The following is a 26445-nucleotide window of genomic DNA, read 5'->3' as shown; positions in this document are numbered from 1 at the left end:
TTTGTATTAAAAGAATTGATCAATACTCAACCAACAGTCTGGTGAAAATAACTTTAAAGTACTCCACCTGCCCCCAGCACATCTAAATCCCATTTTAATCTTTGTATTATGGAATATTGCATGAAAATTTGTCAGGTTTTATTTAATCACCTAAAATTGTATTATTTTAATGACCTAAACCTTTTGATCAATGTATTAGTGTCATCTCTTGGTGAAAGAAGATAACTGTAGTCTACTCGGCAATTGTGCTTTTAGATTTAATTATTTGCTTCAGAAACACATTGAAGTGACAAGCACAATATGGTTATCTTGCATGTGCATTTGATGAATTAACATGAAAATTCATCTTATTGTTTAAATCTCTGTTTTCCTTAAGAATGATTTTATAATAGTTAAACAAAATCACTACTTACTGTAAAAACCATGTATATTAATAATTAGTTTATAATCTGTTTTACTAAACATGGTAGGGTGTGTCTTCATTTTCCCCTTAATTCAAACTCTTGATAGTTGAGAAAAACAATGGCTAAAAATGAGTCTCACTTAGCTAGTCTAAAACTCTTATTAATTGAAAAGTTAAAATATGCAGCACTATTTATTTAAAAAAATAAAGACTAAAAAGTGAATGTTCAATCACAATGTAGCATTTTTGATGGTGGATTATATAATTCTTCCAGTTAATAACACATCCTTCTTTGCTCTATGTCTTAAAATGGACATAGTTTAGAGAGAAGTCCCAAATTAAAGGGTAGGGAGAAGACAAAAAAAATAGAATCCATAAGCAATGGCTATAGAATTGAAATCTATGAAACCTGAGTGTGAAACATCTTAATAATTGTCTTCATGGGTTACTCAGTCTACAAAGGATAATGGGTAATCTTTCTTATTTATGAAGGTCAAAAAACAAGGGCAATTGAAAGCAGGAATTTCTTGAAGGTGAGAACCAGATATGTTTTGGAATTATTTTCTTTGAGTTTCATTTTGAAGCCTAAATTCTTATCTGTCTATTGGTTTAGAAATAATTCAGCCACAAGGCAGGTGATAGATTAATCTATTAAGATTCCAATCAATGTTGTTATTCATTCATTGATTCACTTCATATGTTTTCCATTTTTGCTTTAGGTACTTTGTTCTGGGTAATGTTTATTTGTTCGTTTAAATCAGTTCAAACTGAATATAACAACTATTTAGAGCTTTCTTCCCTTTTTCCTTTTATCCCCCCACCTAACTGCTTCTTGTGAAATAATTTGGAAACTGTTTTTTCTCCTAGATATATAATTTTATGATAATTGAAGTCCTGACCTTAATTATTTTTTAGGGGGTGAGAGGGAAAGGAGTGGATTGATTCAAAGACCACAAGCGCTGATTTCATTAAGAGTATTTCCTTTGTTATTACTGTATTTAAGAAATTGAATTCTTATTCATTTTATCAAAACTTATTAACCTCACAATCTCTTGCAGCAAGCATCTCATCAATCAAATGAATTTTCCCCAAATTTGACTATTTCAAAATAAACTGTTTACTTCAAAAGTATTTTTTAAAGAATTGCTCAACATTCACAGACAATAAATATGTTTTAAATTTTACTGAAAGTAAATTTATAGCATATGCCTTGGAGAAAATAGTAAAGTGAAATATTAGACATCACTAACCTTGGTTACTGATGTTTAAAATATTTTATAAATATCATGTAAAATAACTTTATAAGTTTACATGTTTTACAAACATTATGTAAAGTTAATTTATATTATTAAAATAAGTTTATGATGTATCATTAAATGCTGAAGAAGCTTAAGGAAAATGCCTATCGATAGAAACCATTGATATTTAATTAACATTAGTCAAGTTCTTTACTTTTCTACATTTGAGAATCTAAAATAGTAGTTTAAACTAAAAGTAAATACTTTTTTAATGTATATAATGCAAGTTCTATGAAATCCTCAATGCATTTTTCATTGATTAACCTGACCTCATTTGAAATTCATCACACTTTTTTCTTTTTACTATCATTGAAAAGTTTATACAGAAAAATTAATGTTCACTTAAGAAACACTCCCACAAGCACTATAACCCTCTTAATGGATAAACAGACAAAATTTCAGCTCTGTATACACTTCTTATCTGTAAATGGCCATTGCTTTTATAATGTTGCATCCACCTCTTTGAAGCATTTTTTATTTTGATGTTTTACTTAATGTAGTCATTGATATTTTAAATATTACAGTGGCTTATAATTATTTGTTTTAATATGAAATGATATTGTATAGAATTTACTAACTACACAAATGGGATGAGTATCAAGGCATAATGGAAACATACTTCACTTAGTGTTGCAATGTCTTTTTTGCTTTGTATTTTGCAATAATTTCCGACTTTCAGGTAAATTGTGAAACAGTGCAGAGTTCCCAAATAGTCTTATCCAGCTTCCCTTAATATTAAGTACCTATATAACCATAGCACAATTGTCAGAACCAGCATATTAACATTTGCATAATACTGTTAACTAAACTATAGATTTACTCAAACTGGAATACCTTTTAGCCCATCAATTCACCACTGTTTGTATTTCTATTGATTATTACTTATGAAATAAAAGTAATATAATATAATGGTAGTGTAATAGAAAATTGAGAAAGTAATATAAGGAAAAATAATTCTTCACTAACCTTGTTAAGTAGTGTAAGTTCTATTATTTCTATATTTTTCTTTCCATTTTTTTCATTTAAAGTGAAATTGGATTTTTCTTTGAAATGAATATTATTTAAAAATATCTCTTATATTTGTATACTTGTATATTTTTAAGCGTGAACTAATAAAATAACAAGGTAATATGTAAAATATTCTGACATATCAGGCATTTTCCAGATATTTTGCATGTGATCGAATTAAAAAAACTTCACAGGTGTATGTACTTATTATAATTGTTTTATTTTCAAGGTTAAACAAATAATAGAGCTGGAATTCTAACCCAGTCTCTCTAACTTCAAAAATATATTCATATTTTACTGCACTATATTTTCTCATTTACATGAAAATAAAAGTTTCTACCCAAAATGGTTATTTTATTTTTTATTTTTTTGGGAGGAAGATGGACCCTGAGCTAACATCTGTTGCCAGTCTTCCTCTTTTTGCTTGAGGAAGACTGTCCCTGTGCTAACATCCATGCTAGTCTTCCTCCATTTTATATGTTGGACACTGCCGCAGCATGGCTTGATGAGTGATGTGTAGGTCCGCACCCGGGATCCAAATTTGCAAACCCTGGGCTACCAAAGCAGAGCATGCAAACTTAACCACTACACCACCAGGCTAGCCCCCCAAAGAATGTGTATTCTTTTTAGATGAATCCTCATGATTTAGGTTAAGTAGAACCATGAAAGTAATGGGGAGCATTTTAATGGACCTTCATTTACTTATTACTATGTTAGTAGAATGTTAACTTTGAAGAAGCCATGTAAATGGTATTAATCTCAGTTTTAATTATCTGTAAAATATGAGTAATACTGATTTTAAAAATTGCTACAAAATGATAGAGAATATTTAAATTTTTCTAGCACAAAGAATGATGCCTAATATCTATTTGGTAAAATTTAGTTCCTTTCCCATACTTTTCTGTTACATGTATTGAAATAGAAGACATTTCCCTTTTTTGTGACTCTTCTTAAAAGGAAAAGAGACATCTGTATCTACATATAATTTATAAATCTAAGACATTAAAATATATATTAAAATAACTTAAAACTCTCCTTTTCCCTCTCTTTTATAGAATTGCAGAGTAGCTCTTGTGGAAACCCAGGAGTTCCACCCAAAGGTGTATTATATGGTACAAGGTTCGACGTTGGGGACAAGATCCGCTACAGCTGTGTAACTGGATATATCCTTGATGGCCACCCTCAACTCACTTGTATATCCAATTCAGTTAATACAGCCTCATGGGATTTTCCTGTTCCCATCTGTAGAGGTAAAGAAAAAAATAATGTTTATTTTTATGTTGATCAAATATTTATTTGACAAATGAAAACATTTTAAAAGTAAGAGTTGTAATCAGACAGTATATTTGCCAAACATGTCTGGTGCTTAGTGCTTGTTTCTTTTATAAAATCTGAATATATGTATTAAAGAAATACATATATATATATATATATATATATATATATAACATATGCTACATGAAAAGTTTAGAAAAATACTTGCAAAATTAGATGACATTACTTGTGAAATGAGACAGTAAAATATATGTATATTTGTATACATATTTAGGCATTGTATAGATATGTGTCTTCATATTTATATTAGAAAAATATGGAGTTTATGATGTTTAGAAATTTAATTAGGCTGTTTTTTATTCATTTCATTTCATGATTTTGTTTTCATTTTGAAATATTGACTGAATCTATGAATCTTTTAAAGATTTCTGGTAGAGGACTTAGCATGGGAATTTGTGAAATTAAGACTGCTGTATAGTTTATTATTGATACTAATAAACATTGTTTGTGTTATGGGCAAAACTCAATAGTATGCTAATATGGACATAGGTTCAAATTACAGAGCCTAGAAGATATAGCGTGTTCAACATCAGCTGAATTCAAGGATGAATCTTGCCCACAGAAATTCTGGAGACCAACATCATTTTCTCTTTGGGCTTTCTTTTCTAACAACCAAAAGATAAATGAGTTGTATCTTTTAGTAAGTTGTATCTTTTAATTAAAAGATATAACTCATTATCTTTTGACATGTGCTTCTGTAATTCCTTTACGAATGGGAGGTATGAATGTCCAACTGCTCATCTAAATTACTTTGTACCTTCCTCTTAAATGTGTGGCTACAAACGCATGCAGGTGAAACCCTTGGAAATCAGACACAGCTAGCTTCTTATCCCAGCTTTGACAAGTATCATGTTAGTTACCTCAGGCAAATCATATCAACTCTTTGAGATTAATTTATCTCAATTAAGCAACGAGAGAAAAAAATCCACCTGTTCCATTTGTTGTGAAGTTTAAATAAGATAGTCTAGAATTCTTTCAATGTTAGCTCCCTTTGATGCTGCTGCTGCTTGTATTACTATTACTGCTAATACTGTTATTGCTACTGCTGCTGCTATTTCTATGACTACTATTAGCTACCATTTATTAGATCACTTATACTAAGAAGTTTATAAGCATAACCACTTAAATTTCATAATGATATGAAACTTAAGCTCAAAAATTTAAAAATAATTGCTTAGGTTACTCAGTAAATGTCAAGAATTATGAAGAGTCTTAGATTTTATTCAACTTGTAAGTTAACAAGTTTCTCTCCCACAGTTTCTGGGGTGGTGATAAAAGACACAAGACTCTTGGGTCAGAAACAAAGGAGAGTGTATTATTCACAGAAGTGTCAGGAGCCAGACTATTAGCATTTTGTTCCACTTCTCCAAGCCCCACTTCTCATAGAATGATATGAAGTCTGTGAGATACCTCCTCATGTAAAAGTGGAATTATAGGAAAAGAATCATGAGCTTAGGGAAATTGAATCCTTTCTATTGGGCATGCCTGTCCTTTGCTCTGGATGGTGACCCTATGTCTATCTCCTAAGTAAACTTGCCCTTTGCTCTGGTGGAAGACACTATTTCTATCCTCTGAGGCTATTTGCTATACAAACGTCTTTGAAAAGATAGTCTGGTACAAAGAGCAGAAGGACAGTTGGAATCTCTGCTCACAAGATGTGCAGAAATGTTAGAGTCCCATGGCTGTGGTGAGGATGCCAGATTTGAACCTATTTTGTCTGGTTCCAAAGCCTAAACTTGTTATGATTTGATACTTAACCAAAATAATTTTCATCTCTCTTCAAATACCTTTTATTATAAGAGAGGAAATGGAGTTTTATATGTGAATCAGTCAAAAGATGTATAGTCATTTTTTTTTAAAGCATAAAACTCACTAAATCAAAAGGACTTAATAAGGTAATTAAAAGCAAGAAGGATGTTTAAGAGGCTTCAACAGAGCATTCCCGGTACTACCTGAAGATTAATTTCTGTTGTGGATCTCCTTCTTCTCCATCTCAGTGCAGATAAGAGCCTGTGGAGTCAGAAAGATCTGAGTCTAAATTCTGATTCTGCCACTTATTAACTAGAGGCTTTGAGCAAACATTATATTATTTTGGAAACTATTTCTTTAGCTATAGTAGGATGAAGACATAGACAGAAATACCCAAATCACAGTACCATTAGAGTTTAATGGGATAACATATGTAAAGTGCTAGATATATATTAAGTTATTGCTTATGTTCTATCTTCCCACTTTTCTGTAGCATTTGTTACCATCTCCTCCCTAAAGAAAAGAATTACAGTCAACAACAACTGGATGAATAATATCCATTGTCCTTATATCCAAGTCTAATCCTAATACTAACACTTCTGTTTTTGTTGTTTTTGTTTGTTTTTGCCAGAGTGTATACCCTACTTCCCTACTCATTCGCAAGTCCCTTTGTGCTTATATCTTTTGACTTCATTCTTCATGATTTTTTTGTGTATCCAAAAAATGGCAGCTTCTGTTTTTGGAAATTTTTCCTACTCAACTTCAGTTTGCCAAGCTCACCCCTTCTTCTTTTTAACAATAATACTAATGAATACATTTACTCATTCAGATATGTTTAATAAGGGCTTACCCTGTGCAAAGCATTATCTCATGTGCTGAGTATCAAAAGATGTTTAAAAAACAAGTCTTGCCTTTAGGAATCCAGTTTTAGTGGGGCTGATGGTAATGTAATCAAGTAATTACAATAATGTGTGATGATTACTTTAATATCACAATCTGTAGAGTGTGTTAGGCACCTTGATAAGGAAGATTTTAATTTCTCCCGGTTGAGTGGAAGGAAGTTCAGGTAGGGACAACACTTTAAAGAGAAGATTTCACAGAGAACTTGCTAAAAATACTAACTATATGGAGCAAGAACATTTTCAATGAGGCAATAATTTTCCTTTCTTGCCTCAAAAGTAGTTCTCATGTGTTTGTAATATTCACTGGCTAAAAGTAGAATCTGTGAAATCATACTTCATAGAGCACATGATCTAATTTTCTAAGGAGCAATTTATCTCCCACTAACCAATTTTTTATCAAAACTTAAAGAATAGAGGAATAGAGTATTTGGATTTTATGTGGTTGTTATTCAGTTTGAAAGAAATGATCGGAGACTATTCAGTCTATGGCTTTCCTCCTCTGCTCTTTGCCACTTGAGAGCATACTGATTCTTTAATTTATAACTTTGCAGGGGGCTGATAACCCTGTAACGATCTGCTTATTGCTTTCCCTGGAGTTTACATAAAGTCTCTCCTTGATGAAACTTCGCTTTTAGAAAGTTCTTTTGATGCTTCCTAACAATGATAGTTTAATTAAGAAAAATGAATGCCACATCAACCTAGAGGATATGGTGCAAGGGTTTTTATATTTGTTCACAGGCTGGATAAATTTTATCAACACCATCTGCTAGTATTTGTAAAAAGCAACTAACTGCCTGATGCTGGGCTAAACAGTATTCTATAAAGAGTGAAACCAAATTCCTATGCTCTAAATCTGGAATGAAAATACCTGGCACACTTGCCTTTTCTGCACTCTCTCCTTTGATAGCGGTTTCCATGACATTTATTCCCACTGAGCTTTTATGTGGCGTCAGAGTCCTTCTCAACCCAGCACTCCCAACACCCTTTACAAATTAAGAGCAGTTGACAGAAAATGTGAAGTAGATATGCTATTCCTAGGTCAAACATTCTAAAATTCTAATGGTATTCTGTATTCAGAATGGCATTTTGATATACACATCTCAGGGCAAATAATAAAAGTGTTTGTAAAAGTTCTGCGTAAATTATAGTGTTATAAATTCCCCTAAACCTGGATCTACAAAAAGTCAAACCATTTGATGGAAGAATTAGTGTATTAAGATTTAAGGAGTCAATCATAGAAAATTTAAGGTTGTTTCAGGATGTTTTAGATTAATTACAGAAAATCTTAAAAGAGTGTTATATTTTCTTGATGATTTGAGTCTATTTATAGCCAAAAGTAAAGATCTTGGGATCCATATGAGGTTTCAGGGAAAGCACTGATCAGTGAAGGGATATGATGTTGTAAAATGTTGACAGAGTTTATTTTGATCTGACAGGTGAGATCCTTTTTGGGGAAGGCTTGGATGTTAGTGATGTGGATGTCATATAGTAAATTGGTGCCATGCGACCTAAACAAAATATTTGTCAGTATAGCTGAGCAAAAGGGCTATTGAAGGAACTGTTGCCTCTGACAAAGCAAAAGAAATTGCAATTAGCTAAATTAGTAATAGGGAGTGGAAAGGGTCTTCCAAGCTTTTTTCTTGGAAGAAGACTGCTTTCCACTGCAATGTGGTAAAGAAAAACAGCTGATGGAAAAAAGAACAGAAGCTTGTTTTGTCAGAACATAATTTTATTCTCCTGCTAGAAACCTTGATCCACAATTCTGGATCAAAATGTGATACCAAAACATGGAATTCGAGATGAGCAATTAAAGGCAATAGTTGGAGAAGGAGAAAGAGAAGGGAAAGTGTAGCCAGATAATTATACAAAAGACCTCCACAGAAGTAATCAGAGGTTAGAAGTAAAACAAACAAACAAAAAAATCTAGTAGAAAGTTTTAAAAACAAGTAATAATTTTAAAGGACACATTGTTGCCACTGGTATAAGGAGGCCGGTGGAAGGATGTTTGTGTTTATATGTTCCTATGCTCAGCAGTCTGGAAATTATCTCAAAGAGGCATTACAAAATAGAAAACCTATTTATTCTGGGTATATGTCATTATTACACACTTATGCATGTATAAATGCTGAGACATGATATTCAGAAATATGATACTACATTAATAATAGAACTGGTTGTTGAGAAAACTGAAGTACACAAGAATTAGAAATGAAGACAACTGGAAAATATTTTATTGAATTAAAAACCAAAATACATAAATAACTCAGTGTCATGCTTCTTTCATTCCCATTTAGTGGTTAAACATAATAATAAGCTGCAAATTAAAAAATTAAAATATTTTCTATTGTTGGATTTTCTGAACTAGATCAAAACAGAGTCCATTTTTTTAATTCACCATAACATTACTTTTTAATGTTTTTTTTTTCCCTCCTAAAGCCCCAGTACATAGTTGTATATTCCAGTTGTACATCCTTCTAGTTCTTCCATGTGAGCCACCACCACAGCATGACTACTGACAGACAAGTGGTGTGGTTCTGCACCTGGGAACCAAACCTGGGCTGCCAAAGCAGAGCATGCTAAACTTTAACAGGTCATCATGACTGGCCCTAATGTTTTTCTTTTGAAGCTAAAATCTGTAGTTCCTTTTTTTAAAACATTTGGTAAAGAAAACTTAGTAAGTTACCACCTTCTTTTTCCTTGAATCTACTCCCAAAGAAGAGAATCTTTCAGTGTAACTCCATGAATCATAGAAAGAATAGTGTTAGTGATAAACTGTTCTATGCCAAAGAAAAGAAGAGCTCAAATGCACTGTTGAATATCAAAATGTCATGAGTCACACCATGCATTAAAAATTTCTTTTGAGAATTGGGGCTTTTATGGTTTCATTTAGCTGATTTCCAAAGATGTTACCTTAAATGTTATCTCAGAAAATGTTTTAGTACAGACTTTGAGTTTCTCCACTACACTTGCCATTTTTATCTGAGCAACATTATTTGGGCACAACACCTACTTTCATGAGCCCTGTCATTTCACATAAAGGGATCTGGTGCCTTTATGAGAATTGCTATATTTGATAGTAATGAGGAAAACACTTTGTGCATGCATTTTAATAAACAAGCAAGTTAAGCATGAATCATTTGTTAATGGGGTTATATTATCACCTCAATAACTGCCAGCAAAATCCCAGTGATGTCAGGCCACAGGGAAAAATTTATGTGTCCCAGGTCACTTATGCTTCTTCATCTCTCCCTGGAAAATGCAACCAGTTCCATCAACAGTCAGGCCAATGCTCAATCATCCTCTCCTGTATTCTGATCTTGTTCTGAAAAATTTATTTGTGTGATAAAATGATGAAAATGTCCTGATTAAATTGTTATAGTAGTATCCAGCATGATGGAGCAAAGGACACATAATTTGTCTTTTAGGGTATCAGATCTTTGAGCTGATTTGCCCTCCTGCCACGTATTACCTGAGTGTGTTGTTCTTATGTCAACAGTTGAATATTTTTACCTATCTCAAGAGACTCTGAATGTTAGAGAGATTAGATTAAATGAGACAGTTTTTTAAAAAAATATTGATATAATGCCTAGCACATAGAAGGTACTCAAAACTTGCCAATTGTTTCCAAATACAATAATAAAGTAATTTAAAAAATAGTATGTAAGTTATGGCTATCACTTATTGTGTTACATGTGTGTTTACAAAATTTAAAAATATCTATTGACAGTTAAACATGTGCCTAGGGCTTTTAAATAATGGAGAATATTTTTTAAAACAAGAGAGTAAAAACTCTGGAAAGAATGGACTCTGGACTGATAAAAAACCTTGGTTTGCTTTACATCTCTGCCACTGAGAAGATACAGAAACTTTTTCTAGATATTTGATTTTTCAGATCTCAGTTTTCTCGTCTGTATAATAGGGAAAGTCCTTACTACTTTATAGTATTATGATGAAGATTATGTTAATGTATATAAAATACCTAATCTATAATATTCAGTTAGTAGTAATTACTGCCTTATTTCAGTTGTCATCATCGAGAAAGGTATTTGAGAACTGAGCACCAGAGAATGGACGTATTTAGGTTCTAGAACCATGCAGGCAGTGGAATTAATTTTTCTTAGAGTTGTAGTGGTTAAGAGGAACTTTGAGTCCCATATTTGCCTATCGTATTAGGTTGGGATCAGCAAGTAATACACATCAATGGTGAAGTATTTTTCCCAAGGGTAACAGGATTTCTGAGTCATTCATTTCTGAAAGTTCTCACATTTGAAGTATATTCAGTAATTAAACTGATATCTATTAAGAAGTCACTATGCACAGGCCAGGCTGCTAAGTGCAATGATGGATGAAACAGCCCCAGGCCTCATGAAACTTATAGTCTATTGAATATGGGGTCTTTATTTTGGAAGATGATCTGTTTGCTGCTGTGGGTTATCACCAAAATGTGTGTACTCCAATTCCATGCATAAAGATAGAGTGGGGTTCTTGCATAAGCAATAGGTGCTGGCCCTCTGTGAGTTTCTGATACTTAGAGAGGAAAATCAGGACCTTCTATTCCTACCATTTATTTGTCCTGTGCTCTGCTGCTGCTGCTAATAGTCGTCCATGTTTTTTACATTCAACTCACACATCATTTTCCCCGTTTTTCATTTGTGAGTTGTGTCTTCCTCCATTCTGGAAGCTATTTACTTTTTTCCCCCTTTTTCCATCCTGTATATAATGACTCAAACATTTTTGTTGCTTTATTCTATTGTCCAAATTTTTTTGTTGCTTCATCTGTCTCTCTTATTTTAAATTAATCCATTTTCTTTGACAATAAAGAGATAGTCATTAGATCTGTATTTTGCTTTTTAGTATTATATGTTATGATACTGTATTGTTAATTTATAGAGTTTGGGTTTTTTCTTCCTTAATGGAATGATTTCCACTTCTTTCTCTTTCTGTACAATTCCTAGAGAAATGCTGACAATGTGTATTTTGAAAATGTGACACAACAGTTAAGTTCTCACGTTCCACTTTGGCGGCCTGGGGTTTGCCGGTTTGGATCCTGGTGCAGACCTACGTACTGCCTGTCAAGCCATGCTGTGGCAGGCATTCTACGTATAAAGTGGTGGAAGATGGGCACGGATGTTAGCTCAGGGCCAGTCTTCCTTAGCAAAAAGAGAAAGATTGGCGGCAGATGTTATCTCAGGGCTAATCTTCCTCAAAAAAAAAAAAAAAGGACAAAAGTTGGTTTCTTTTTGAGGCAAGTGAGTCTAAGTGTTTATACTCATTCTGTGTAACTTTGAGCCATATGCATCTATAGAGGCTTTTGTTTATTTGAAGTGTTTTGTTTATTTGTTTTGACAAGCAAGAGTTGAAAGTATTTGTTCTAAATGAAAGATCCAGATTCTTTGAGGAAAGTATATTTTTGAAGAAGTTGTAACAAATAGTTTCATAATGTTGGTCCCCAAATAAAACAATTTTATAAACAGTAGGCAATACTCATTTCTAACACTTACCTACATCTCAAAACTTGTATAAAGAAAGAAAAATTATATTATCTTGGTGCCCACAAAGTATTCAAATGATTATATGGTACCATGACTTAAGGAAAAATTATGGAGAATGCTTAGCCAAAAAATATATTGACAGCTACAGGGTTCCCTGTGGTGAAATAGAGTGTTCAATGCATGATAAGAACCTTGAAAAGCAATCATCTGACTTCCTGCTAGGATATAAACTCAGTGAACCACAGCAATGACCATCTGGTATTCTGTTACTCTTTGTAAAGCCACCACTCTAAAGATGAGACAAAATAATTTAGGATAAATGAATGGAGGAAGGGGAATGGTAGCCCACCAAAGACATCGAATAATGCCACATGACATCTATTTTAATGTACTAGCTCCATGTGAAATGTCCTTGTTTTTTGTGTTAAGAAAGCACAGTAATAAGAATTTTTATAGGAATCCTTCTGGAAGGACATGTGTACATTTTTGGTCTTGGGCTCTTTCTCCCCTGTGCAGTTTTATTGGTCACCTGCTATCTTAGTAAGTTATGTTAAAGGTGTGTGTATTGAGCCATTCAGTGATGAAAGACTTTTCATACAGTTTATAATAGAGGGCAAAATCTAAATGTTGAAATTTACATGCCTTCAAAAAGTCTACTTTTGATCTATTGCTCAATGTGGTCAAAATCTAAAATCTTTCTGTAGTCACTTTCTTTACGCTTTTCCCAACTGCAGATCTGATTCAAAAGAACAGAAATAATTTTCTTTTTACTTTTTAATGATTATGTATGTAAAACTGGCAATAAATATCTTAAAATTTGAAGGAGTCTTGAAAAATTAGTATTTTGTCTATCATTTTTGTTGTTCTCATATTTATGTCACTAATTTCTTGAGTTTTGACCAGGCCATTTTCTCTTTATTTACTGCTTCTTATATTTGAATATAACCATACATTACCATAACATTCCAACTAGATTAAAATATTAAGGTCACTTATTGTATCTTTATATTTAATTTATAGCTAAGATTAAAAAAAGGTAGTTACAGTATAAAAACATGAACACATAGCAAAAAATATTAAGTGCAAATAAGGATAACTACAGTAAGAGAAATTAACAGAAGAGTAAGATGAAACCAAGAGTAAGGTTAATAATACAAAGGTCATGTTTTGTATTTTTATATGCTTATTAGAATCAGCATTAAATTTGGCTTTAATCTATCTGGGAACCTAAACAAAACATGATTGGTTCATAGTGTCACAAAGTAAAAGCAAGCAGTTTGTAATGGAAAACCAAACTTACTAAGCAGAGTGAAAAGTTTCTTATGCAATACCTCATAAAGAAGGCACAGTCTAACTTAATGATCTATGTCCCTTACAATAGCAGTAAATATGAACTCAGGGAACAAGCTTCCCAGGGTTGCATCACATTTTACTGATTTATAAATGAGAACTTGATATTGAAAAGATTGAGAACTGTATGCATAGAATCAGTATAATCAAAATCGTGCCTATTGTCACTGGCCACTGTAAGTAATGTACAAACCCAACTATCTAGATTTAGTTCTAAACCAGTTTTGCATATTTTCAAAATTTGAATCTCAGTTTGTAAATGTGGAATTTGGCATGCATGTTAATAATCTGAGAACAGAACCAAAAGCATGTTTCTGCATTAAAATGACCTTAATTTTTTTACATTTTGTTGTTAAATAGATGCTTAATTAATTTCCAAAATAAGTTAGTTTTTTTTATATTTAGACATTTTATACAGAAAATTCAGTATGAGTACAGTTCACAAAGACTTCATGGTTTAGCATTAATTTGTAACTAATTACTTATAAATATAGTATCAATTATTCCAGATTTTCTGAAAATGCTTCATGATTGTGTTTCTCGTAACTCTAAAATGGCTGTTGCTGCTGAATATTTGTACCTACAATAAAAAAAAGATTCTAAATGGTGGAGATGAGGTCACTGTTGATGCAACTGCATATTTAGAAAATCATCACAATGCAAAGTATTATGGCTCAATAAAAATATTGGGCATTTTATTGCTCTATCCTTAAGTTTTGTTCAAAACAAATAGAATTTGATGATTGAAATGTTAGTAATAAGATGTGAAAATTATAAAAGTGTATTTTCAAGGTAAAGGAGAGATAACATATTTGTATTTATATTTACTTAACAAATATTTATTGATTGACAATGATGGAGAAGAAATACACAATAGTTGGTGATTTTAAGGAGCTTATGACTTATGGAAAGCACACATAAAATAACTGTATACTATACTAAAGTATAAACAGCATCTTCTACCATATCTCCTAAAAAAGGTACAAATAAAATGTCATGAAAATCAGAGGCAGTTAAGAATTTTTTCTTGGTTGAGAGAGGGATAACGCTTGACAGAGACTTGAAAAATAACTTATGTATTCATATTGTATTGCCTCCTTCCTTTTTTTTTTTTTTGAGGAAGATTAGCCCTGAACTAACTACTGCCAGTCCTCCTCTTTTTGCTGAGGAAGCCTGGCCCTGAGCTAACATCCGTGCCCATCTTCCTCTACTTTATATGTGGGATGCCTACCACAGCATGGCGTGCCAAGCAGTGCCATGTCCGCATCCAGGATCCGAACCGGCGAACCCCAGGCTGCCAAGAAGCCCAATGTGCGAACTTAACTGCTGCGCCACCAGGCGGGCCCCAACCTCCTTCCTTTTTATTTCCTAACATTTAATGAGCACTTTCTTTGGTTCAGAGACAGTTTTGAAATCCTCTACATGTAATAACCTGTTTAATCTTCATACTCATGCTATATAGAGTGGATATCATCTAGATATGCATTTTGTAGATGGGGAAACAGGCACAGTGAGGTTAAAAAAGTTTCCCAAGTTCACATGGTTAGTAAAAGGTAGAGTTCAAATTTGAATTCAAGCAATTTGGCTCCAATAGCACATTCATAACCTCTGTATTATACTCCCTTCTCCACTGTCTTGATTATAAAAACTCCTCATTCCACTTTTTCTTTAATCTTGGCCTATATGAATGCTTAACGTTTTCCGTTAAATTAAATCTAACCAGCCAGAAAAAACAAAAAGTCTTAATTTTGCAACAACCTATTTTTTTCCTCCACTTTATTTCAACTCCAAATTTATTAATATTTGTCTTGTTTCTTTGCTCTTTATCAAACACTATTTGAGCCTTTCAAGATGTTTCAATGGGTGAAAATAGTGAAAGCACTTTCTAGGTTAGAAAACAAATGTATTTAGTCATATATAATGTGTACAGTTACATGAATGTTTATGGCTCTGGTAATGTTACACATCACTTGAGGAAACTAAAAGTGAATTGACTTTGGCTGGTGGAGACAAACGTAGAGAGGAGAGATTTCAGTTTCAACTGAGAAGGTCAGTTACAATCATCTTTTGGAGAGTTTTGAAGCACAGAGTAAAGAGTTTGAAACTTATCCTCTAAGCAGGTGTAAGTTGTTAAGTATATCTGAAAGTTTTTGAGATGGTAAGTTTGTTTTTTGACAATATGGCAACTGCTGTTCATGTAAATGTATCCATAATAAATGAGAGGTCGTCAGCAATAGGCAGGTTTGTTTCCTCCATTTTTGCAAACACACACACAAAAACTGGCACAAAAGTGGAAGGTAGTTAAGGGAAGTTTCTCTTTCCCATCTGTCATAGTCCATTCAGGCTGCTGTAACAAAATACCACCGACTGAGTGGCTTATAAACAACAGAAATTTATTTCTCACAGTTCTGGAGGTTGGGAAGCATAAGATTTAGGAGCTGGCAAATTTCAGCATGTGAATTTCAGGGGGGTACATACATTCAGTCTGTGGTACCATCTCAACAATAATAATAACAGCTAATATTTATTAGGTCCTTATGATGTGTTAAGGATAGTTCTAGGCATTATATAAGAATGATCTCATTTTGCTTTATAAAAACTTGTGAATTAGGTATTCTGATTTTCTCCTTACATGTATCCACTGAGACAAATGGAGGTTAAAAAACCTTGCCTAAATTCACACTGGACTAGAGATTGAAACCTAGTAAACTAGAACCATTTTCTGTTACGTCTTTTGTAACTTTCCAATGATGGTAATTTTTCCTGTGCACACTACTCTGAATTCATTGAAAGCAAGACTATCCGAATTATTTGTCAATAGGGAATGAATCCACCATCACTGACTTAGATAATTCAAGATTAATTCCTTGAGACATCTGTGAATGCTCAGCGGATAGACTGAAATTCCCATTAGCAAGGAAAAAATTGAGTGTTGATATCCACTTTAGTAACTATTAAAAGTTTAGTTAGGAACACGCTGTGGTTGGGCCTGGAACATTTTAGCAGAAAAGCCATCTTTAGATTCCTTCTGGAACTCTCTTTCCTATCCCATAAGTTTTAATATCTTCAGTACATGTTCTATTTGGATTCAACATCTAGCCTCTGAACAGACCATATTGTTCCTGGATTGCAGATGACTTCTTTAGGGATAAAAGAGAGACTTTCTAAGTAATGGTCGGAGATTAAAAGGATGTTATGTGGCATGTGGGAGGATTATTCAATGAGGACATTTTTATGATTTCCTTCCTTAGCAATCCCCAGCAGTAATCTCAAAAGGAAAGCGTTCAGTTGTGTGGGAAAAATAATGTGTCTCTATGAATCCTTCTTAAATTTAACTAAATTTAACTTTAGATAAACAAAGTATTACAAGCTATGGTTCACTTTTTTTATATGTTATGGATACACAAGGTCCTGGGAAAATTAGTTTATTTTATACAATGGCATTCTTCTACCAACTATCAAAATTTAGAATTCTTCCTAGTTTAAACTACTTTCAACATACAATCCATGTTTGGGGCAAGACTTAAAATTAAAGACAAAAAAGGGATAAAGATAAAGTAGAAAAGAGAAAATATGAAACTGCTTAAAATATTCCTATATGACTAAACACTTTGTATACCTTACACATTGATATTTATTGGATTTAACATTAAAGGAAATATCACCATCACTCCTACTCTTCCAACTGAATCAATGGAAACGATCTAGTACGCATTAGTGAACCTTGCATTTTGAGCAATTTATTATTGAGAAATTCGTTAAACAACCTTGCTGAGTCTTTCTGGGATGATTGTAGAAGTAAAATTTAGTAGGATTATTTCTTATGTTATTGTAAATTATGATTTCCCAAATTATTCCCCAATAAAACTTTTTACCAAGTTATATGAATGAACAATTGAAAGTATTTGATTCCATTACTTTGAAGAACATTTATTCTATCACTTTGTGTTTTCAGAAAAATCAAGATATCATTCTCACCTATAGTTATTTAGAAAAGTGTCAATGACCATCATTTCCCTACTCTCGGATTTGTGGCTTTTTTAGTGTTGTTTTTCCCGAGCCCCAGTGTTTTGATTAGCTTGTAGGAAGTGAAGTTTTCATTCTGTATACTCTGACTTAGCAGCTAGCTGGGTTGGTGAGCAGAGGCCACTTCCATTGTTTTCCATCATTTGAACAATAATGCAATCAATTTATATCCCACAGTGTTAATCAAGTGACCTTTATGTGTATTTTTCTCTTATTTTGTAGGAACAAATTATTATTGAGAAGTTTAGTCATTTAATGAGAACCTCAGTCTGTTTCACTGATTTTTCTTAATTAAATTTAGATTAACTCCTTCTACCCTAATGGATAATTCACTTCAAGAGATATATTATAATGGCCTTGTATGGAGATATTTGAGAGAAAGTGACTGCATTTAGGACAAAATTAAGGGTTTGAGAAGTATTAAGAAATCTTGAAATTCTTTTCATTTTATTTAATATGTAAAAATTGACTAATTCATGGCTTGTTTCATTTAGAATAGGCTAGGTCATGTGGTAATAACAAATAACCCTACAATCTCAGTAGATTCATAACATGAAGGTCAAATTTTTTCTCAGTCTACCTATCCAATACAAGGAGGCACATGAACTCTGCTTACCATAGTCACTAGCTAACTCAGGGATACAGAGACCCCATCTCAGAACATTTTCCCGTAAGTGCTATGGCAGGGGAAAAAAAGCACAAATGGCAATCAGTCAGTGCTTCTTAAAATTTTGGTCAGGAGGTTTCACAGAGTATGTCCATTTTTATTTCACTAGCTGAAACAAGTCATATGTCTACAAATATTTCAAAAATGGTAGAGAAGTACAAGCCTACCACAAGCCCAGAAGAAATAGCAGAATATTTGTAAACATTCATAACACTTACCACATGGCTTTAAGGAACGGACATTATATCTGGAGTTCCTAACAGGGGTGCCCCTTTTTCTTAGCTAAAAAGAACTATCGATATTGGCTAACAGGCTAAGGAATCTCAAAGACACTTGAGTAATGGGAAAAATCTTTAGAAAATCTTGCTAACTTTAAGAGGTCATCTGACGCCATCTTTTTAATTTTCCTCCATCATTCTTTTCCCTCCTAAATGTGGTGAAAAAAAGGATATTATTCCAAATTTGAGGAATATTTTCCCTATCATTAGTTTTTTATTGTGTGCCCATTAAAAATTTTATGCATAGACATACATATTTAAATCTATAGCAATATACACATATTTATAACCAAGATGTTTTCTGATCATATATCTTTTCATAGCATTATATTTTATATGCTGTGTCCAAAGTGCATGGTTGTAAAGACCCTTCAGCTTAGGTCTGCACTTATAGTCAGGGTTAGGCTCTTTGACTTTTGGAACGGTAAAAGAAAATATTACTAACTGTTTCAATTTGCTTCAAGAATGAAATTTGGTAACTTGCATTTGAAAACTATGGGCTTAGACAGAGTCAACTCAAATTACAGTATTCAACTTTGTTTTATTATGTTCTCTTTCATCGCGTGGGTAAAAGTAAAATTAAAAATGCAGAAATAGTGTATGGGGGAATCTTCCTTATCATACATATGGCTCACGAATGTTTCTGTCTCTTGTTCCTGCCCATATGCTCATTGTAAAATCAGTAATGTCAGCCTTTCTTTCTGCTGGCGTCTTCTGCTTTTGTTTTCTTTTTCATTTTTTGTGTGGAAGTGTTGGCCTTGTATAGGTTTAGCACAAGCCTATCTTATTCAATCATAATTTTCGGCACACTAAGTGGTGATAGCAATGTTTTTGTTCTGCTTAGATGTTTGTGAACAAATACTTTCTGTGTGAAGTCCCACCCCTCCTTTTCCTTCTACTACTAGTTGTGGAAATGATTTAAAAATTCTTCATCGTGAAAGGTGATTTATAAATATATTCTAAAGAATTGCATTTCCCCAGGAACCTCACTAGACGCACAAACGTTACAGTTTAAAATTCAGAACAATGCTTTGTTTAGCGTTGTAACTTTTCAGAGAATAGCATAAATTTGATTTCTTTGCTTTTCTCTGTGAGGTAGCCATTTTTACAGCTGTCACAAAATTAGATTTAAATTCAGCATTGGGAAGTTATGTATGCACAGAGAGCTCTGCTTGTAATACGTATTTCATCCTCTAAAAATTTAACTACCTCTGCATTTTGAGCATCTATTTCTGAAATACTGAATGCAAACATAGAAAGCATGTGAAATGCACTATTGTTTTCTTCAATTCCGTCAATGTCTAATGTATTTAGTGTAAGTTTTTTTAAGAAAATACATCTAAGGACCTTTAAATATTAACAATACATAAAGCTGTGTAAAAAGTTAATTATTTTGGAATAAGTAAACTATATCAGATGAAAACAGCACCATATTGTAGCATACAGAAATTTCCAAGATTTTTACTTCTCTTTGAAGAAATTAAAAAGAAAAAAAGAACACTGTCAACAAGCATGAAGGTTTTAAAATTTGCCTTACTTGAAAGGTTAGCCTGCCACAGTGTCATATATACTGGCAAAAGACATGAGACTCCTGGGTCAGAGACAAAGTCCTTTATTAATCAAAGCACAGTAAACACTGCGAGTTTCGTTGTTAAATCAGTTCTCCTTGCATAAATTGCCTTCCGAATACCACAAGACAATATGAAATAAAACAGTGAGTTTCTGTCACAACTGAGGAACCCCAAACTTTGGAAACTCCAATATTTTAAATGAAGACTTCTGACAAATCTGCTCAACATTTGACCCAAAGGGAGTCATCATTTTTGTTATCCTTGACAGGAAATCTCCCCTCTGCTCCAAAGACGCTGTCTGTATCCTCCAATGCTGTCTGTTATACAAACATCCTTATAAAGAGAGTCTAAAACAAAAGCTGTGTTGTGCCTAGCCATCCTGGAGTCAAAGGAGATAAAGGGATAAAAAAGAACATTGATCTTGTCTTTATTTAAAATTTTGATATCTTGCTTATCATAGAATTTTTGCGTTAATTTTTATATTTTTAATGTTGAATTATAATTTATCTTGATTACTACATTTTGGCACCTAAAATTAGTGCCTCACTTACATGACTTTAGTTCTTGCCCTGTAAAAGCTGATATAAAGTTTTGGAAATGCTATATTATCTAACAAACACAAACTAACTTTATTGCTTGTTTTTGGCTTCAAATTTCATCTAGTTAAATAAGGTTAACCAGATAAGATTAAATTCTGTTCCACAGGTATATTTGTACTAAGATCCAAATACATTCTTCCCAAGGTCTACTACTTTCTTTTTCTTCTAGTTAATTTAAATATTTTGGTGCTTGCCTAAATATTGTAATAACAGATGTCCTCACAGATGTATAGTATACTACTTTGTGAAATTCTTGTCTAAATTTAACCAGCTTTGATGATTAAAAATACAAAAGTTCTTAAAATACTTCCAAAGATTATTTTTTAGATATATGATATTGTGAGTCTTACTTTGTATCAGGGATTCTAAGAAATATGACAAAATCCAGCTGATTTAGATGGTTCTCAGATGCTTCTAGTACTTACAGTAGGTAAAAATAAGAGGAACACAAACACCTCATTCCCTTGAGAGAGCATGAGCTCTGGAATAAACCATTTATATGTACTTTAGGACTCTAAAGTATAATAATATAGTTCAATAATAATAATATAGCTTGATATTTTCCCAAAGTCCCTATTAGTGGCCTAAGAGGTCCTTATCCTTAGGAGTTAAGCATATGCCTTTCAGTTGTAAATTATTTTAAAAGGTAGGCAATAGCCATGATAGAGATGAACATTCTTAGTAAGCTTCCTTATAATATAAAAATGTAAAAACTGTTTTCCCTTAACCTTATTTTTTGTTGCAGTAAAGTATACGCAACCTAAAATTTACTGACTTAACTGTTTTTAACTATACAGTTCAGTGGTTTAAGTATATTCCTTCTGTTGTACAATCATCACCACCATCAATCTCCAGACTTAATTTCATCTTGCAAAACTGAAACTCTATACCCATTTAACAGTAACTCCCCATTCCTTCCTCCCCTGTCAGCTGCTCATAGTCAGCATTCTTCTTCCTGTCTTTTTGATTTCGACTGCTCTAGGTACCTCTTTTAAGTGGCATCATACAGTATTTGTTTTTTGTGACTGGCTTATTTCATTTATCATAGTGTCCTCAAGGTTCATCAATGTTGTAGCATATGTCAGAATTTTCTTACTTTTTGAGGCTGAATAATATTCCATTGTGTGTATATAACACATTTTGCTTATCCATTCATCTGTGAGTGGACACTTGGGTTGCCTCCATGTATTAGCCACTGTGAATAATGTTGCTATGAACATGGGTGTACAAATATGTTTTCAAGACCCTGTTTTCAGTTCTTCGGGTTATATACCCAAAAGTTGAATTGCTGGATCATATGGTAATTCTATGTTTAATTTTCTTAGGAACCACTATACTGTTTTCCACAGTGGCCATGCCATTTTACATTCTCACCAAGAGTGCACAAGGATTCCAGTTTCTCTACGCATTGGCAACACTTGTTATTGTATTTTTTCAATAGTAGCCATCCCAATGAGTGTGAGGTGGGCCCTTAACCCTACTTTTAAAAAATCAAAATACAATACAAGCAGACCACTATACTCTTTCTAACATCCTTTAAGGATACGGTAACCCTCTTTTAAGGTCAGATATGTGAAAGTACAGTTGTAAAAAGAGAAAGGCTAAACAGGAGCTACGGAAAATTTATTTATTTATTTTTTTATTATGCTGGACACTGGAGATACAACTATAGAATAAACAACAACAACATAGTTCCTACCATCATGAAGAGAATAACCTAGTGACAGAGATAGATACAAGTAATCACAGAAAAAATCATATAATTACAAATTATGGTGAGTGCTATAAAGGGAAAAGTCTAAAAAAAGATGAGATACCATTAAAACATATCTGCTGTTTGTCAAGAAAATTTTAAGTTGTTTCATATGATCATAACTTATGCAGAGGTATTGCAATTGTATACAATTTTATTTACAACATATTTCTATTTGGCATTGTGGGAACCTGAAAAAGAAAATCAATACGCTTAGATTTCTTATAAGGTTAATAAAATAATTTTCCTTTCCTAGCAATTTTTGCTTTTCCTTTCTAATATAAACTCCATTTTGGCTGCCAAGCTCAGAATGCTTGCTGTTGGCTTGCTGCCAGTTGTAAAGTACTTAATGACGGGAAACAAAAGAAAAAAAATCTCAAGAAAATGAGTGATCACCCATAATGCTGATTCTCTAACCCTTGATTCCGGTAAAGAAAGGAATCGTTTAGATCTCATTATGGAAAACTGTAGAAGCTGGGGGGCTTCATATACCCACCTCCTAACAGTTCTTGCATTGCCTACATCTCTTCTGTCAGTTGGCGAACTGAGAGGCCTAAATGTTGTCATTAATCACTCAGTGTGTGGTTACATACTGAGTGTATCTGTGCTAAGCTTCCTACTGTATATGATAGGACCAAACTTATTGTCAGAACCAACATGCTCTTAGTTATGCATTTTTCCAACAAAATTAAGGTGTTTGTTTTCTTTCCCAAATTATAATATTCTCAGGCTTGCTCATTTGGAATTAATTTCAGACAGAGAAATATTCAAAATATCTATTTCTCATACAACTATACTTCCACCTTAATTTCTTTTTTGCCTTTGAGCTTTTCCTGGAATATTCAACCCTCTAGTCTTGCCTCAAAGATGATATGTTAAAGTCTCCTGATGTTTTGTGCTTTCCATACTCAAACAACAGTTTGCACTATTTAAATTTATAATGTTATTCTTCCTTTGCTTCCTAGATAAAAGTGCCATGAAAGACAAATACCTTATGATCTCACTTATATGTGGGATGTAAAAAAATAACAAACCAAGCTCATAGATATGGAGAACAGATTGGTGGTTGTCAGAAGTGGAGGTTGGGAGGACAGGCGACATGGGTAAAGGGGAGCCAGATTTCCAATGATAAAATAAGTAAGGCATGGGGATGTAAAGTACAGCACAGTGACTATAGTTAATAATAGTATATTGTGTATTTGAAAATTGCTAAGAAATTAAATCTTAAAAGTCTTTATCACCAGAAAAATAATTTTATACCTATGTATGGGGCAGATGTTAACTAGACTTATTGTGTTAATCATTTCACAACATATACAAATAGTGAATCATTATATTGTATACATGAAACTAAGATAATGTTAATAGTCAATTATACTTCAATAAAAAAGTACCATGAATATATACAATAATTAATTTAGCAAAACAAAGAAATAGAGGCCAAGAAAATGAACTTTTAATGACCTGCTTATGTGTCATGCGTGTGCTTGATGAGGCTCATCAGCTGAACCCTTGTTGTAATCGCTCTATGAGGTAGGCATTATCATTCTTTTTTTTTTAATAAAGATTTTATTTTTTTCCTTTTTCTCCCCAAAGCCCCCCGGTACATAGTTGTATAGTCTTAGCTGTGGGTCCTTCTAGTTGTGGCACGTGGGATGCCGCCTCAGTGTGGTTTGATGAGCAGTGCCATGTCCGCGCCCAGGATTCGAACTGACGAATCACTGGGCCACCTGCAGCAGAGTGCACGAACTTAACCACTTGGCCACGGGCCAGCCCCAACATTATCATTCTTTTTAAGATGGAGAAATTGTAGAATGGTTACTAAATCAAGTCATAACAGAGTAGTTGATTTGGCAATTTTTATAGGATATTTAAATTATCATATTTTCTGGTTGCCTTATCACTAAAGGAAGACACTTTTCCACTCCAGTAATAAATTTCACTTTCTTCCTTACTGCTGTCAGTAACTATTAGAATTTTTTTCTTCCTTTGTTTAATTGCAGTCTTGCTTAGTCTCAGGCAAAATTATAGAAGGTAGACCATAATACTTTATTTTCTATTATTCTCTTCGCTATGAGGCACCAAACTAACTTACTTGTTCAAAGGAAATGCCTATTTATTTTAACTCTAGCTTTCTGAAGAAAATACCCCCATCATTAGGACACAAGAGAGACAAAATTTATATTTCTTAAGTCCACACGTGAAGTGATTAGCAGCTTAACCAAGTGTGGTAGCAATGGGAATAAAAAAGAAGGATGTGACAAATATTACACATTCAAAAATTCCTCCTTCAAATGAGAAAAACATAGTGTATACAAAATATTTCCACGCACCTTGTCTCTTTTCATCCTTAGACCAAAGCTCTGAAGTAGATATTGTTATATTCAACATTTCTTCCCTTATCCACTCCTCATACCATTCATCTCTTCATTCTGCAGCAACTGCACAATGTGTTTACTTCCGTTATTCATTTCTATTGCTCTGAATTCAAGTATTTATTTACATAGGGAGCCTCACTGTAACATTTTTGAGCTCCCTGAGGTTGTGTTCTGTGTACTCAGGACTTATCCCATAGTAGTCACTCAATAAATATTTATCGAGTAAAATGAGTTTCAGAGGTCAAGAAATTGAGTTTTGCCAAGAAGGCGACATTTCTTAGGTGACAGTGCTGAACTCTTGAGTTAGGTGACTCAACTCTTGTGACTATTAATTTCACAGCCTCCTGACTCCAGCTTTGATGCTCTCTATTTTGCTTTAATATATTTCAGTAACCAAAACTTCCATGATATTCTCAAGCAAACTTTCCTTTTAGTCACAGTCAGATGTCTTGTCAGTAATCACCACTATTAAACTGTTTTGGTTTATAATTATTCAGTTCCATAAATAATTTTCCTCTTAAAAGCATTAAGTCACTTATTCTTTTTGTATGTAAATTTTGTTCTGTTTGCAATTCTAAAAATTACGTGAAAACACAAATCAAAATAAAAAAGAAGTGAACATTAGAAAAATTTGCCAAGGAAGATATATTTTACATTTGTGGACTAAATTTAACTTTTATTGGAATGCAGTTTATCTTATATTGAAATTGATATGTATTTTAGAATACAATTAGAGTGATAACTGACTCATGCGATAGATAGGTTCATTTCTTACCTCTCATAGCATCACAGGCCTAACAGAATTCTTGTAAATCATCTAATTTGATATTTATGGACCTAAACAATTGTGAAGAAAAAAAGACATACATTTCCTATCATGGACCCCAAATAAGAAGGTAGAGGAGGAAGTAAAAAGAGTATGACTGTGATCACTGAATCTGAGTGACAGCCATTGTCTGAGCAGCAAGAACGTATGACTAATTTCTATTGCATTCCACTAATTTTCACCACTCTAGTGACTGTGAATTCACAATCTTTCCCTGTTAGGACAACTCTAAATGGAAGCCTTCTGTTATGTTGAACTGAAATTCCCGTAAATTCCCTTTAGTGATTCATATTGTTCCATTTGGTGCCAAACAAAATGTGTCATCTTCTTTGCAAATGACAGATGAAGAAATATTAGAAAACGTTTATCATAGTCCTAGTGCTCATTACGAAGTTTTTCCTTCTCCAGAGCAGTCATTATTTGTTCTCTTAATTATTGCTTTTATAATAATCATGAGTCTTGTCATATTCCTTTGTATTTATTGAAATCTCACTTAGAGGGCGAAACTCAGCTAAAGAAAGAGTATCTCAAACTGAAAAGGCAGTGAGTGAAACAAAGAGAATTTTTCTAACTAGATGAAACTATACACTAAAAAGAGCTATCTAGAGAAAACTAAATACATAATATAAACTAGAAAGGACTAAAAATTAACCAGTCCCATCCCCTAATTTTATATTGTTGTTGTTGTAATTATGGTTTGTAGCTTAGGTGCAGAGGATTGCATTAATCACGTTTCTTATTCCTGGAACACCGTTATCAGAATTCTTTGCAAGACTTCAAGACCCCTTTCTTGTCTGGGTGTAGGTATTT

The 26445-nt window shown here is 33.1% G+C and overlaps 1 protein-coding gene across 7 annotated transcripts in view; it reads left to right on the top strand.

Moving 5' to 3' along the window:
• The window catches only part of CSMD3 (CUB and Sushi multiple domains 3), a 1172992-nt gene that overhangs the window by 277026 nt on the left and 869521 nt on the right, over nt 1–26445 (top strand). For all 7 annotated transcript variants that reach the window (XM_070630871.1, XM_070630869.1, XM_070630875.1 and 4 more), the window contains exon 4: nt 3765–3959. In XM_070630871.1, coding sequence (XP_070486972.1) covers nt 3765–3959 — 195 coding nt within the window. The remainder of the gene's footprint in view (nt 1–3764; nt 3960–26445) is intronic.

This window comes from Equus przewalskii, chromosome 8, assembly GCF_037783145.1.
Source record: "Equus przewalskii isolate Varuska chromosome 8, EquPr2, whole genome shotgun sequence".
Lineage (NCBI taxonomy): Eukaryota > Metazoa > Chordata > Mammalia > Perissodactyla > Equidae > Equus > Equus przewalskii.
Note: the sequence above shows the minus strand (reverse complement) of the source record. Positions and strands in the feature narration are given on the sequence as shown.